This window comes from Pseudoliparis swirei, chromosome 9 (assembly GCF_029220125.1).
Source record: "Pseudoliparis swirei isolate HS2019 ecotype Mariana Trench chromosome 9, NWPU_hadal_v1, whole genome shotgun sequence".
Lineage (NCBI taxonomy): Eukaryota > Metazoa > Chordata > Actinopteri > Perciformes > Liparidae > Pseudoliparis > Pseudoliparis swirei.
This window is the reverse complement of record NC_079396.1, coordinates 19259516-19274882: the sequence shown is the minus strand read 5'-3', so window position 1 is coordinate 19274882 and position 15367 is coordinate 19259516. Positions and strand designations below refer to the sequence as shown.

The 15367-nt window shown below is 45.5% G+C and overlaps 2 protein-coding genes across 4 annotated transcripts in view; both read right to left on the bottom strand.

Annotated features, from left to right (window-relative positions):
* The window catches only part of src (v-src avian sarcoma (Schmidt-Ruppin A-2) viral oncogene homolog), a 29503-nt gene extending 23573 nt beyond the window's left edge, over nucleotides 1–5930 (bottom strand). For all 3 annotated transcript variants that reach the window (XM_056423270.1, XM_056423271.1, XM_056423272.1), the window contains exon 1: nucleotides 5621–5930. The gene's annotated coding sequence lies outside the window, so the exon portion shown is untranslated. The remainder of the gene's footprint in view (nucleotides 1–5620) is intronic.
* Nucleotides 5931–11201: 5271 nt separating this feature from the next.
* Nucleotides 11202–14941, bottom strand: kcng1 (potassium voltage-gated channel, subfamily G, member 1). The gene is made up of 2 exons (XM_056424048.1): nucleotides 14159–14941; nucleotides 11202–11984 (listed from the first exon to the last, which is right to left on the bottom strand). The coding sequence occupies exons 1-2, from the start codon at nucleotides 14939–14941 to the stop codon at nucleotides 11202–11204; spliced, it is 1566 nt and encodes a 521-aa protein (XP_056280023.1).
* Nucleotides 14942–15367: the final 426 nt, after the last annotated feature.

Genomic DNA, 15367 nt, shown 5'->3' with positions numbered 1-15367 from the left:
AGCCAGGTGTGCATGTGCACAGTGTGACATTCCCAGGTCTGTTGCAGCAGTGCGACTGAGCCCAGTCATGGTTGAAGAATGCAATGTGAAAAAAAATGAAGAAAAAAAGGCGAGTCGCAACTTCTCTCCTGCTCACGCAGCCCAACGCAGGAATGCGCGGGGAGCAGGTAGAGACACCGTCAGATGCCCGGGCTTCCCCCGGAGCCACACATGCCACCCACCCCAGCACATTCCCTTTAAGAAGCATCAAGCAGGCCACGTTGTAAGAACAAGAATGTGAGTCAAGGTCGCAGCACACACTGTGGTTGTTCATCCTGCCATGACAGGGCTCTGGACCAGCTTGTGCTCTTGGTAAGCACAAAGTTAAAAGCAGCTGTGGCTAATCCTCAGGTGAGTCGAGCGTTTCTGTCTGTCCCCGAGAGCATCTCTAGCAACACTACCAACTATTTTGGGATTGAGGGAACAGCAGACTCTCTGTGCTTCTGTGCAGATGCAGAATTATAAATATAGCATGCTGTATCATCATTTCTATGGCTGCTATGGCTGAATGCAAATTGAAAACAAGACGCAAAGATCCCAGCCCCAGCTTCCTTAGAGATAGACAAATAAGATGAAATCTGAAACACCCACCAGAGTTTGGCAAGAACATTTTAAAATGTGCCCATGACCCGCTTCATCATCAAAACATAACTGCTCCCAGCCATGACATTTCCATAACAGATTGGAAGGCGAGACCTCCCAACACTGGAGTGATTTCCTCCATCTCTTTTTATGCACTCCCTTGTTCAGAAGACGCTGATTTCAATATTCAAATTGAACTCAGTGGGCGGTGAAGCAGGGAACTATATGCTGACTGTTCGGCAATCAAGTGCAGAGCGTTGGTGTGTTGTGGTTGGAGCTTTTCTTTACGAGACAGACGGGTAGGTTCAATAAACTACCCCTGCTGAGAAAGAGGAAAATGGCCCTGTTCTGTATTTAATCCAGATTCACATCAGAGGTGAGGGCAGAGGTCAAAGCCGAGAGGAAACGCATCCTGTAGCTGTTAAATTTAATGCAGCTGAATTTCACTAGAAAAAAAGTGCAGAGGTGATAATAAATGCTGGAACAAAAATACAGCTTTTGGTTTGAATTGTTGTGTCTAGAACAAAGATGTTGCTCTCTGTGTGTGTGTGTGTGTGTGTGTGTGATTGTAGTCCATCCATTAACAGCTACAAATTAAAGGAGCTCTATGCAAAATTCAAAGCACATGCATTGCCTCGAAACCCGCTTCTGAGACGGCCGCTAAAGACGCCAACAACGCTATTAGCGCAGACAACTGCAACTGGGCTGACAGCTACCAGAGTTTACCTGAGGGGCAACCGGAAAACGCTACATGCTTGCACAATGATGCCATCAGTCGAGACGGGGTTATCGGTTGTTTCCACCATGAGAGCAGTGGCCATGAGCTAACCAGTGGGACCCACCAGTAAGACTCAAATGCATTAAAAAGACACGCAAGGCCATTCCGGTTGTGTAAACAAAGCCCTGAACTCAACACATGGAGAAAGTGACTTAATCCTCTTCATTGTCTATATGTTTAGTATAGTTTTCCACTATATCTTTACATAGAAAACAGTTGTGTACTGCTCTATTATTGCCCTGAATATCATATAGAGAATCTGGAAAGTAGGTTGAAGGTCCACACATGTTGAAACACCAATGAGTGCAGCTATAAAGATAAATATGAAAGGGAGAAATCACAGTAGCGACGGTCATTCTGTGATAAGAGTAAACGTATTACTTATTTCTGCTTTACTAGCTCAATTCCTTACATACATGAAGCATGCAATGACTACTTTAATTATTCTCCCAGTTATTTTCTTGTTTAAAATTTTTCCACAATTATACAGTTTAAAAATACCACAATTATGTCTTTTCAAATTGATTGTTTCATCCAACCAACAATCCAAAACCCAAAGCCTTTAGACTGTACTATCACATAAGAGAGACAAAGGGAGAAACTTTGAAAACCCAAAAGTTGATTATGTAATTACATAATTTTGGTGGATCATTAAAATCAATTAAACAAATTATTTCAGCTCCTCTAATCATTTCTTTGTTTTATTGTTAGAATGTCATTACAGAACAAGTAAAGTACAAGTACAGTAGTTTTTTGTGTGTTAAAGTAGTAAGTAGTAGTACAGTGATAAATATGATTCTGTTCCTCGATGAGTCACTCACAAATCATATGTACCCACATCTCTTCATGTATATTTCAAACAGGAAATTTCACACAAATATCCTCCTGTGATGCGGTTTTGTTCAGACGTGACGGGATCGATCGTCTCCACAAGTAAGCGATCTGCAGAGAAACTCCCGTGTCAACATATCCCACAATGCTTGCCAGAGGATGGAGCTCCTCCCGCTCTCAGAAGGGGAGGGCAGCATGAAGCAGCTCATCATCCTCACCAGGCTCGCACAGCTGCGCCTACACAAAAGCCACGCACAGAGGCTTCTTTTTTCCAAATGCCAAAGACGCTTTTCCTGCCACAAGAAACGTGCACGGGGCGATGGGAACGAGGGTGTGAGAGTGGTCGCTTTTCCACAGAGGCAACAGTGGGTGGATTGAGTGGAGATGCGTGGCCTGTGTCACCCTGGCCCGTTCCCAGAGCAGAGGGACAGGAAGTGGCAATGGGATCCTGGGAGCATACAAGCCCTCCTCTGTGTGTCTGTTTCAAACTACTATCAGCTACTTCATTCAAATGGACAGCAAGCACAGGCCCCTCTGACAGAGGGCCCAGAGGGATATGTCGGGAGCGCTTCACTTCTGCATCCTTATCATTCAACTGCCTTTACTGGCTGCAACGGACCGGCTTTGTGGCTCCATGTTTGAAGCAGCGTAGATATCAACTTCTCTCCTGCGGTCACTTATTCAGGAAGTAATAAAATACTAAGTGCGCGACAAAGTAGATCCGGCATGGAAGTGAAACCGTACAATCTGTAACGAAGGCAACGATGACTGAGAAGTAGGCCACCGACACGTAAAGCTCAAACAGGGAGAGGCGGACGAATGAAGACAGGATGGGAGAGATGGGAGACAGGGAGAAAGAAAGAGTAAGAAAAACAGGTGGCACTGGCATTCCCATGGTCCACCGTATGCCCTTGAAAGTGGCTGGGCAGTTATCACCACCAAATCTGGGCCACAGCGACAAGAAGTTTAGGATCTGCCGCATGAAAAATTCAAAAGCTTTTGTCAGCGGGAAGCCGTCACGAATCTCAAGCCCCTCTTTCGGGTTTCTCTCTTTCTCTCCGTTCGGAGTTTGTCGCACATCGCTTTGGCAAACTGAAGAGAGGTCGTTGGCATTAGACAAGTGTTTTGTTTGTTAGGTATTCCTACAGGGGAATAATGTGTTGTTTCAACAAAGAGGAAGCAAACTACTACTACTACTACTACTACTACTACTATTACTAGAGCCCCGACTCATGTACAGTCATCCTCTGTCCTGCAGTTTGTGAGCTCTTGTGTTCTTGTTGTTGTATATCCCTGGCCAATAAGCTAGATCATCTTTCTGTATCACAGACAATTGCAATATGTCCTCAGCGCTCAATGCCAATGAATCCCCATCTGACCTAAAGGAAAGTGGACCACTCACTCAAACTCAGAAAACTGCCCGCGAGAGGAGTCTGTCTAAAATGCAACTGCTCAGTTCACTTCAGGGCAGAGGCAAATACTCGCATCACTATCAATAAGCTGGGCTGGGATGCTTGGGAAAAAGTCTCTCTATAGACCACCCCTAAATGGTTCATTTCCTTCTTCTGAATAGGTGCACAAAGGCAATTTTGAAAGTAGAAGCGACTTGTCTTAAAGCCGCCGATTCCACCAGGGCCGGATAGCTGCGGAAACAAGCAGTGCATTGATGCCAAGCCCAGTGTATCACCCTGACAGACAGACCACTCCAGTATAGGGGGGAACAAAGGCGCCAGGCCAAAGCCACGTTGCCAATTAACAGGAATTTCGGCCACGAGAGCCACTTTCCACCAATCGCATTGGAGCTGACACAAACATCTACAGCTTTCGCTGGCGAGCATTCATGGGATTCCAAGGAGCATTAGGTCCCCCTCAGTGGAAAGTACAACGGGCCATCTCGTACCACTTTGAGAAACATTGCTCACTCACTGGTCGGACGCGTTGCCCGGTGCAGAATGCATGTTTTTAGCTTGGTAGAACCTGCAATGGTTTGTCTTGGCATTACCGTAGATGGAAGAATGTATCATGATGGTCGAACATGTGACCATGTTAGATGCATCAGTTTGCACGTCATTGGCCTGAAACACAATTTAAGGATATTGAAACGGGATATAATATGTTTTTCCTTCAGGAAATAACAACAACAACAAAAACTCAATCAAAATCTGTGGAGGATTAATCTAATGCACGACTGATAATCAAAATATAAATAAGATTTTAGGCAGATCTAAAAGCTCGGAAATCACACTGCATCTGTTAGCACAGCAGGTTCAAGTGTGTGTGTGTGTGTATGTGTGTGTTTGTGCCAAGAGCACACAAGCTGAATGAAGTGTTGTGTCTCAACCGTTGTGACAGTAAATGTCTCACGATCATGTCACACGAGCATCTGAGTAAATCTGGTCTAGACGCTAAAATCAAGTTACATTTTCTAGACAGCAACAGACTAAGTTATCACATTTGTGAACTGATCCTGGACCAGCAGTTGGGACTGACGTGTACAGCAGCCTATAAATAGTTAAGGCCAATGTGACAATGTTAAAACACAAACAATTTGGAAGGATATGGACGTAATCTTGTTGGTTAGAGTCATCGATTACAGTCTGTACAAATACTTAGTCTTCACTATTATTAGTCGCCACCACATTAGACTAAATATTTGGGACATTCAGTCATGTTAAGTGGGAGAGACTAATCCTCAACATATGAGAGACATGTCTGTAATGTGTGTGGGATCCGAAGGAAGGAAAATACGTGGCATCCTGAGTAAAAAAAGCAATTTATTTAGAGCAAGTCCTGTTTAGTACATACACACAGTCTCTCTGATCTTCTCACTCACACATAAAGCAGCACAAGTACAGCAGGTAGCCCATAAAAAAGTCACTGCAGAGCGGCTACAGCTGCCAGGTTTCAGATTGTCTTGTAAGGGCTTCCACCCGGGGAGCCATTTCTCTTCAAATCGAGGGTAGGGCTGAGTGATTATGGTCTGTATGCTCCCAAAAAATGCTGCCGAGACAGGACTGTATAGTACAGCATATGGGCTAAGCTTGTATCTTTAACAAAAAACAAAAAAAAAGCTCTTATGAGTCACTGTAACTCTCAGCTACAATTGCTGGCTAAACAATGATTATGGTAAATCCCAAAGTGATATGCCAGTGATCACCATCTATTGATCATTAATAACGAGGCAAAAGTGTATTTGCAAATATCACACGGAACATGTGGGTCATAGAGCTGTAACAGCTGAATCTAAAGAGGAGGCGTTATTAACAAACAACATAGTAGAATACTATTCATAAGCATGGTGAGACATCAAACCTCTCATCATGTTTAACCCCGTCTGCGCTGCCTGTCATAAGTCACCCGCACCAAAACAACAAGTTTAGGGCTACTTACCCTGACGCGCAGGCTACCGGGGATGTGGCGTCGTCGCTGTTGTGACGATCAGAAAGGCGGACCGCGCATCAAACCATTCATGAACTGATAAGAGGAAACCAAAAGCTCTCAGATCCTAAAAAAAAAAATCGGCGGCTTGGAGCGTCGGCGCAGACAGTCGGTGCCAAAAGGAGCGAAAGAGAGGCGACGCGGACCCATTCAACTGGAGGGGCGGTCCGGTGGTGAGGTCATGACGGGGACTGACTCCGAGCATAAGAACACATCTTCCACACACACACATGTGCATTCATTGCATTATGCCAAGCTACATTCTTCGGACAGACGGCGTCTGTGCAGGAGGAACAAGCAAATCATGACCAAAACACTGGGAGGAGATCTGGGAGGCGGGCAGGGGGCGGAGACACCAGCCTCATTGTCGAGCTCCCATTGGTGGGATTATTGCGTTCACATTGGAGACCTGATTTAGGTGAATGGCGTTTCATGGAAGTCCCCGTTCACCTGAGGGCGCAGGTTCAAGCCTGGCTGCTCCGTTATTAATATTGTAGGCCGTGGTTGTGTTTGTGCAGGACGTTTGTCAGATTGCATCCATTTTATTATGACGGTCTGATTTTGTATTCAACACAGTATATTTAAAACGTGAGCCATGTCATGTGACTGCAGCCTTTTTGTAGGTCATTTAAAATATTATGAACGAGAATTAAAGACAGTTCCTGCAAAATATACGTATTGTTGTTCTAATTTTGTGGTACAATTAAAATATAAGCTTCTTTGTACTTTTGTGACACAATGCTGCCACCTACCGTTTAAGAGAGGTAACATGTCAAACGTACAAGCATGAGTTGCAGGAGTAAAGACCAACACACACGTTGGCCTACTTTTTGCTGCAATATTGTGTTTGATTTTCTCTGGGAAAATAGGAAAAATAGTAAACTTCCTTAAAAATACCACATCTCTGAACAACTCTTTAACAAAATCAGTCCCATGTAGGCGATTGCATGTGATCTTTTGATAACTAAGGTTGCGTGTTTTCACTTGTATTCATTGAGTCTCTCCTGAAACGTAACTGGAGCCCACCTGGAGAGGGCCATCTCCCACTTTAAAACCTATGTTGTCTTCCCTCCACTGTCCTATCTACATATCTGATTTTAGGAATATTTTTGAGGAAATTCAGTAAAAAAATCCAGAATTTGTAGTTTTTGTGAAATTGACAGAAAATATGAAAGAGTACACATTATTCCTCATAAGACACCAGTGGTAGCCTATATACATTTTATGTTTTTGATTTTATGCAACAGTATTTTGATATGATTTGTTTCTTGTCAGTGTATATGACACTCAAATGAACAAATAAATCGATTCACCCTTTCAGAGGCTGTTATTTGAATAAAAAAAGTTAAAATTGTCGACATTCCACTACGGATTGCTTTATTATTTTCCTTCTGCATGAGCGTTATGACACCATGTATGCTGTCAGTGGATTTGTAAGTCTGCCAAGTGTGGACTGACTGTTTTTATTGTGTTTAATTCTGTCCCCAAAACAATCACCCTGGCACTTTGGGACTATAAAGATTAAAGGAAAAAAAGGAAGTGACACAATGAAACGGACTTCTGTTTAAATCCACTTTTAAGGAGAGAAATAATAATTTTAAAAAACGGCTATGGACAACAACTGCAGTAATTACAAGCACAACAATGTTATGTCCAATGCCCAAAAGTATTCAATAATTGCATGTGGAACCTCAAGGAGCAGAAGACGGACAATTAATACACCATAATTAATGTGTGTGCGCCGGTACTGCTGGGGATAGGGTGAGACGAGGGGGTAATTCTCATAGTTTCAGAAAATAATCTGTGAACTAAAGGTCATATTTTAGAACTTAACCTTTGAGGCTTAACAAAAGCATGAACAACTTCTATGACGGGGCACTGGTAGAGCACATGAGATCAACACAGTCATTAAAACATCTGCAAACAACAGAGATGAGAAACATCACAATGTTGTTGCATCATAAGGACACCACGCTCTCCAGCTTTCTTTTCTCAAATGCACATTTCATGTGTCAAAATTACACTGTTGTTGTGTTTCGAATGCTTTATGATTGATTGTGTCTTGGATGGATGTGTTTGTTTGTGTAAATTGAACTTTACTATTACAATGTTTCATTCTTTTTTTTAATCATTAATCATAAATCTTTTTAAAGAAACGTTAAATACTTAAATGTTATTCATTCATTTAACTATTTCTCTCATCCTCTTCTGTGTGTTCGCCAAAGTACACTGCTACAGCACGGCTGCATTTGTGAAGAAAAAATCCCTTTCCTCCTGTATCTCATTCACAAAAACGTCTCTCCCCCGTTCTCTCTAGATTATTAGCTTCCACTCTTTATCCCACTGACTTTTGAGTTTCATGCTGTGACGGTTACTCATCCGGTTCAACTACACATTGTTGTTCTCTACCGTCCCCCTGGTTCTTTGGGAGATTTCTTGGAAGAGCTAGACGCCCTCCTGTCGAACTTCTCGGAACACGGCCCCCCGCTCATCCTTCTGGGTGACTTTAACATCCAGACAGAGAAGTCATGTGATCTCTTACTCTTACTGTCTTCCTTTGACCTCTCACTCAGTCCCTCCCCTCCCACTCACAAAGCCGGCAACCACCTTGACTACATTTTCACTAGAAACTGCTCTACCTCCAACCTCACTGTAACTCCTCTCCATGTCTCTGACCGCTTCTTCATCTCTTACTCTCTCTCGCTCTCTGGTACTGACAACCCACCCATATCTACAGACTCTGCACCTGTACGGCACAACATTCGCACCCTCTGTCCCTCCTCCCTGGCCTCCTCTGTCCTATCTGCTCTCCCCTCAACTGGCTCCTTCTCACTCATGCAGCCTAACTCTGCCACAGACACTCTCCTCTCTTCCCTGTCTTCATCTCTTGATTCTCTTTGTCCTTTTAAGACACGACCGGTTCGGAAATCCTCTCCGGCTCCGTGGTTGTCGGACTCGGTGCGCGCCGAGAGAGCCACCCTGCAGACGGAAAGAAAATGGCGAAAAACGAATCAAGCGGAAGACTTGCTCTTCTATCAATCTCTTCTCTCCTCCTTCTCTTCCTCTATATCTGCAGCCAAAAGCTCGTTCTACCTGACCAAAATTCAGTCATCCTTCTCTAACCCCAAAAAACTCTTCTCTAACTTTTCCAACCTCCTTGATCCCCCCTGTCCCCCTCCTCCTTCCACCCTTTTGCCGAGCCACTTTATCGACTACTTTACAAACAAGATAGACGACATACGCTCCTCCTTTACTAATCCATCTTCTATCACCTCACCAACACTAACTTCTTCATCCCCCTCTCTTTCCTCTTTCACCCCCCTGTCTCCCAATCAAGTTCTTAGCTTGGTGACCTCCGCCCGACCGACCACCTGCGCCTTGACCCCGTCCCGTCTCCCATTCTCCAGGCTATTGCTCCTGACCTTCTGACCTTCCTCACCCATCTTATTAACAGCTCCTCTCAACTGGCTGTTTCCCTAACTCTCTGAAGGAGGCGAGAGTCAACCCTCTCCTGAAGAAACCCACGCTCGACCCGTCTGAAGTCAGCAACTACAGACCGGTCTCTCTTCTTCCTTTTCTCTCCAAAACTCTGGAGCGAGCTATCTTGAGCCAAGTGTCCTCCTATCTCCACAGTAACAACCTTCTTGACCCTCACCAGTCTGGATTCAAGGCCGGCCACTCGACAGAGACTGCCCTCCTTGCTGTCTCTGAGCAGCTTCACTCTGCTAGAGCAGCCTCTCTCCTCTGTCCTTATCCTTCTAGACCTTTCTGCAGCATTTGATACCGTGAACCACCAGATCCTTATCTCTTCTCTTCAGGAACTGGGGATCTCAGGCACTGCACTCGCTCTTTTCTCTTCCTACCTTAACGACCGCACCTACCGGGTAACTTGGAGAGGATCTGTATCTGATCCTTGTCCTCTCACTACTGGGGTTCCTCAAGGCTCCGTCCTGGGTCCCCTGCTCTTCTCTCTGTACACAAATTCTCTCGGCTCTGTCATTCGTTCGCATGGCTTCTCCTACCATAGCTATGCCGATGACACCCAACTGATCTTCTCGTTTCCACCGGCCGAAACACGGGTGGCGGCGCGAATCTCTGCCTGTCTGACCGACATCTCTCAGTGGATGTCTGCTCACCACCTGAAGATCAACCCTGACAAGACTGAGCTACTATTCCTTCCAGGGAAAGGCTCCCCCACCCATGACCTGACTACCACCTTCAACAGCTCTGTGTTGGCCCCTACCCTGACTGCCAGGAACCTCGGGGTGACACTCGACAGTCAACTCTCCCTGACGGCCAACATCGCTGCGACGACGCGTTCCTGTAGGTACATGCTGCACAACATCAGGAGAATACGGCCTCTTCTTACTCAGAAGGCGGCGCAGGTTCTGGTCCAGGCTCTGGTCATTTCACGCCTTGACTCCTGCAACTCCCTCCTGGCTGGTCTACCCGCTAAGGCCAGCCGACCTCTGCAGCTCATCCAGAATGCAGCAGCTCGACTGGTCTTCAGCCTCCCGAAATTCACCCACACCACTCCGCTCCTCCGCTCTCTCCACTGGTTACCGGTGGCTGCTCGCATCCGCTTCAAAACACTGGTTCTGGCGTACCGTGCTCTGCACGGATCGGGCCCCGTCTACATCCGGGATATGGTCACACCGTACACCCCGGCACGTTCGCTCCGCTCGGCAACAGCCAATCTTCTTGTGCCTCCTGCACCTCGAGCTAACCACTCTACATCCAGACTGTTTGCTGTCCTGGCTCCTCAGTGGTGGAACGAGCTCCCCACTGACATCAGGACAGCAGAAAGTCTCTACATCTTCCGCCGGAGACTGAAAACACATCTTTTCCGACTATATCTGGATTAAAACACAGAGTTGCACTTCAGTGGCACTGGGATGGCACTTATTGTGGTGCTTTTGTGGTTCGACTGAGTTGAGGAAGTGTTGCTTCCTGTGTTCTTGTTGTTCTTGGTTTATACTCTAGGTTGAAATGCACTTATTGGAAGTCGCTTTGGATAAAAGCGTCTGCGAAATGACATGTAATGTAATGTAATTATCTCTCACTCCCCACCCTTCTATCTAGATTATTTTACTCCACCCTTCAATCTAGATTTTCTCTCACTCTCACTCTCCACACTTCAATCTAGATTCTCTCTCACTCCAACTCTCCACCCTTCTATAGATTATCTCTCACTCTCCATCCTTCTCTCTAGATTATCTCTCACTCTCCACCCTTCTATCTAGATTATCTCACTCTCCACCCTTCAATCTAGATTATCTCTCACTCTCACTCCCCATCTTTCTAAATAGATTTTCTCTCACTCTCACTCCCTATCCAGATTATTTCTCACTCTCACCCTTATATTTGGATTCTCTCTCACTCCCTATCCTTCTATCTAGATTCTCTCTCAATCTCCATCCTTATATTTAGATTCTCTCTCAATCTCCATCCTTATCTTTAGATTCTCTCTCTCTCACACTCCATTCCTTTTTGAAGACTCCCGCTTCTTCTCTTTCTGTCCCACTCCCTGTCTTTATGCCTTTCCCTGTCCGACAGTGTCAGACGCCCCCCTGGGGAAGAGCATGTCACTCTCTAGGGAGAGGTTGCTGCCCAGGCCGGCCATGCGGCTGCGCAGCAGGAAGTGTGTCCTCCTCTGCAGCAGCCTCTGCTGCTCCTGCTTCAGCTCCACGTAGGACCGGGAGAAGGTGTGGAAGATGGAGGTGACGGGGAAGGCCATGAGGAGGATCCCGCTCAGGATGCTGCTCAGAGCCACCACCTGGCCTGGGATGCTCCTTGGCACCATGTCCCCGTAGCCCACTGTCGTCATGGTGATGACGGCCCACCAGTAGGTCGCGGGGATGCTGGTGAACTCCTGCGTGGCGGCCATTTCATTCTCAATCAAGTACAGCAAGGGGGAATACAGTGCTATGGCAACGCACAGGAAGAGGAGGAGCAGTCCGAACTCCCGCGTGCAGCGGCGTGCCGTCAGGCCCAGGGTCTGCAGGCCCAGCGAATGGCGAGCGAGCCGCATCACGTAGAGGATGCGCAGGGCTCTCAGGACGCGCAGCACCAATCCCACCTTGTCCAAGTAGCTGTTGCCAGAGCCCAGGCGCTTCTCTCCGTTGGAGGTGCTGTCCACCACCAGGGTGATGTAGTACGGCAGGATGGCCACCACGTCGATCAGGTTCAGCGGCTGCCTGAGGAATGCCAGCTTGCTGCGGTCTTGAATGAAGCGCAGGGTGAACTCCAGGGAGAACCAGGCCACACACACCGTCTCCACGATGAAGATGTTGTAGCACATCTGGGAACATGTGCCCTGTTAAAGACACTTGGGTTAGCGTGTTCATCATCGGCATGTGCATGTGGTAGCTGCAGTCACTAGAGGGAACCACGTCTCTGTGAAATCAAGAAGCTCAGCACTCTGGGATGCTGCAGCATTGAACACAGCAACATGTTTCTACAACAATTGAAATATAGAAAGAAAAAATATTTGCTCATCACAGAAGAAGCTTGCATGCAAAATGGGTCTTCTGCAATTTTAGACATTTTAGGAAATTCAGTTATGATTTAATGTACACAACCGTTCAAAAGTTTGGGGTCACCCAGACAATTTCGTGTCTTCCATGAAAAATCACACTTTTATTTATCAAATGAATATAAAATGTAGTCAAGACATTGACAAGGTTAGAAATAATGATTAAAATTTGAAGTATTAATTTTGTTCTACAAACTTCAAGATCAAAGGAAGGCCAGTTATAGTTTATATCACCAGCATAACTGTTTTCAGCTGTGCTAGCATAATTGCACAAGGGTTTTCTAATCATCCATTAGTCTTCTAAGGCGATTAGCAAACACAATGTACCATTAGAACACTGGAGTGATAGTTGATGGAAATGGGCCTCTATACACCTATGGAGATATTTCATTAGGAACCAGACGTTTCCACCTTGAATATTAATTTACCACATTAACAATGTATCGAGTGTATTTTTGATTAATTTTATGTTATCTTTATTGAAAAAACAGTGCTTTTCTTTGAAAAATAAAGACATTTCTAAGTGACCCCAAACTTTTGAACGGTAATGTATGAGTCGTGCCATAAATAAAAACAGCAACTGTTTACTTAAAATGTGTCCTTCGTAATGCATGTTTTGAGCTTTCTTTAGGAGGCTTTTTGTTTTGTGTGGCAGAGTGATGATGAGGCCGTGGCTGAGAAGGCTCACAGCATTTCAAAGCACATAACACATGGCACGGGGCTTTTGAATGCAGTCCATATCAGGGCAAAATAGCATTATGAAACACACTACACACTCCCACAGAGGAGGAGAGGGTTTGAGTAGACCCATACAAGCACCAGAAAACTCCAGTAAACCTGTTCCCACTCCGAGAGAGGAACACTTACACGCTTTTAATGCAACACTTAGTTGTCTGGCTGCAAGACCTTAGAGGCGGCAGAGTTGTTAGAACGCGATTACAACACTTTTAATTAAAAGGCGTGATTAAAACATGCCCCCAGCATAGCGTATGCAAATACAAAGCAAGTGTGTCAAATATAATACTGGAACTTCATCAGTGCAGTTGTTGTACTTCTTTCATCTTCTTTTCATAATCCCTATTACATTTCTCCATAATATTGACTAATGATTGACTTGATGACTGTTCGAGAGATGATGTTGAACTCATTGAATCGCTTAATGCACTGGAGCTCCCAGAAGCCACATGACTTAATGAAACGTACAGAGTCACAGTGCGAGATGAAAGTCGGTGTGGGGGATCTGAAAGCAGCGTGACGCGTGTTTCGCAGTTACTCTCAAATGAAAGACCGTTGAGATTTTGGTTTCGCTTTCCACCCACCGACAGAACACCACATACAGTAGCTGTACTTGACTTCCTGAGTGTATAGAAGAAGTAAAAGTAGAACATTCGAAAACATTTTAGTGGCTGTTGCTCTCCACTTTCCATCCAGAGTAGATATTTCTACAAAAAGGAGATCAAATAATTCATCAAAAACCTGTCAGCATTTTCCTTTGAAATAAAATAATGTGTGTTGCTCAAATATTTCCCTTTAATTTGAACTGAAAAACCCAGTGTGCCAATTATGGTTGTGAATGAAGCGTGAGACGTCTTCAAAAATACATTTATTTCCTAAATGGCAAAACGATCTGCATTTTATGCAGCCGTCTGTTTTAAATGTCATGACAGATGAGACATGCCATCATTAGAATGTTCTAATGACTGCTTCTCTGAATAACATGTCAATTCCCCTCACTAATGTGTTTGAATGCAGTTCATACAAAGCCGATCTCAGGGTTCAAATGTTCCCCGTCTTCACTTTGGTGTGTCTTTATGCGGTTTCACAATGACGTCGTGTTACCCGTCTTCACTTTTACTTCTCCTCACTGACTTGACAACACTTGACTCTGACAACGACATGTTTTGTACTCTCATTCACTTTTCTTGTGTTATATTAAAAGTCATTAGCCTACTCACCGCCTCCTCCTCCTCCCTCATGGCCGGCATAGTGCTGATGGACAGGTTGACGGCAGTGATGGTGACAAACATCACTGACAAACAAGCGAAGATCTTCCCCGGCAGGCCTGAGTGAGGCCTCTCCACCATGTCTCTCAGGCTTCCCATGCACCGGTTGACTCTGGATTCACCCGCATGCTCCCTGTGTCTACTGTCTGAATCCAGCAGATCCTCCAGGAGTTCCTCCTCCTCCTCCGCTCTCTCCATCGCTTCAAACTCCTCCACGCGCTGCAGCAGACGCCGGCGACAGCACCACTCCAGGCTCTCCTCGGGGATCCCCCAGTAGAGCAGCTCCTCCCTGAAGGAGAGGGCGCACATCTCCCTGAGGGACCGCAGCTTACCCGCCCGCAGGAAGGTCAGGATGGTACGGAAGGCGGAGGGGCTGCGGTCGAAGAAGAACTCATTGTGCGTCACGTCGTAGTCGTCGCAGATACACATGATCTCGTCAAAGCTGCTGCACAGGTGCAGCTGGCCCAGGCGGGACAGGGGGAAGTCCTCCAAGGTGGTCCAGGGCAGCTGGTAACGCAGGCCGCCCACATTGATGATGGCGTGGAGCTTACGGGCGCCGGACAGTGAGGTGTCGCCGCGGATGGAGCGGAGGTCAGGGGCACGCTGCGCCCTCTTGTAGAAGACCCCCTTTTGAGCCTCCTCTTCTTGTTGGGGAGGGAAGTTGAAGGAGGAATCAGAGGCATAGCTCAGGGCACTGTAGTCATAGTCGGAGCCATCGCCCGCCAACAGGGTCATCGTTACTGGTCCACTCACATCCCTATGCTCAGGCTGCCACCATCACACTGTCACATTCACCGGGGAAACAGAGAAGGAACAGATTAGTCTCGAAGAAAGGGATTTAGATAGATAGATAGATATACACTTTATTAATCCCCAAGGGGAAATTTGTCGTAGCAGTAGCAGCACCAATAAACCAAACACACAAGAATAAAAAAATAAAAAAATAAAATATAAAAAACAGGGATGAAAGATATAGAAGCATACAAAGCAAAATATAAAATAAAATATATATGTATATATACAACATATATGCATACACAATACACAATACTAATGACAAATTAAACTAAATATAAAAACACCAAATATAGACAGTGTGCAAAATGCAAAGTGTGTGTATTTAGTTTACAAATGAATTAAATGGACATTTATGGCTTTGAT

Excerpts from the sequence above, each read along its gene's own strand:
- kcng1 (XM_056424048.1), bottom strand. The coding sequence starts at position 14,941 with ATGACCCTGTTGGCGGGCGATGGCTCCGACTATGACTACAGTGCCCTG. Across the intron at positions 11,985-14,158 it reads TGAGGGAGGAGGAGGAGGCG|GGCACATGTTCCCAGATGTG; the intron begins GTGAGTAGGCTA and ends TGTCTTTAACAG.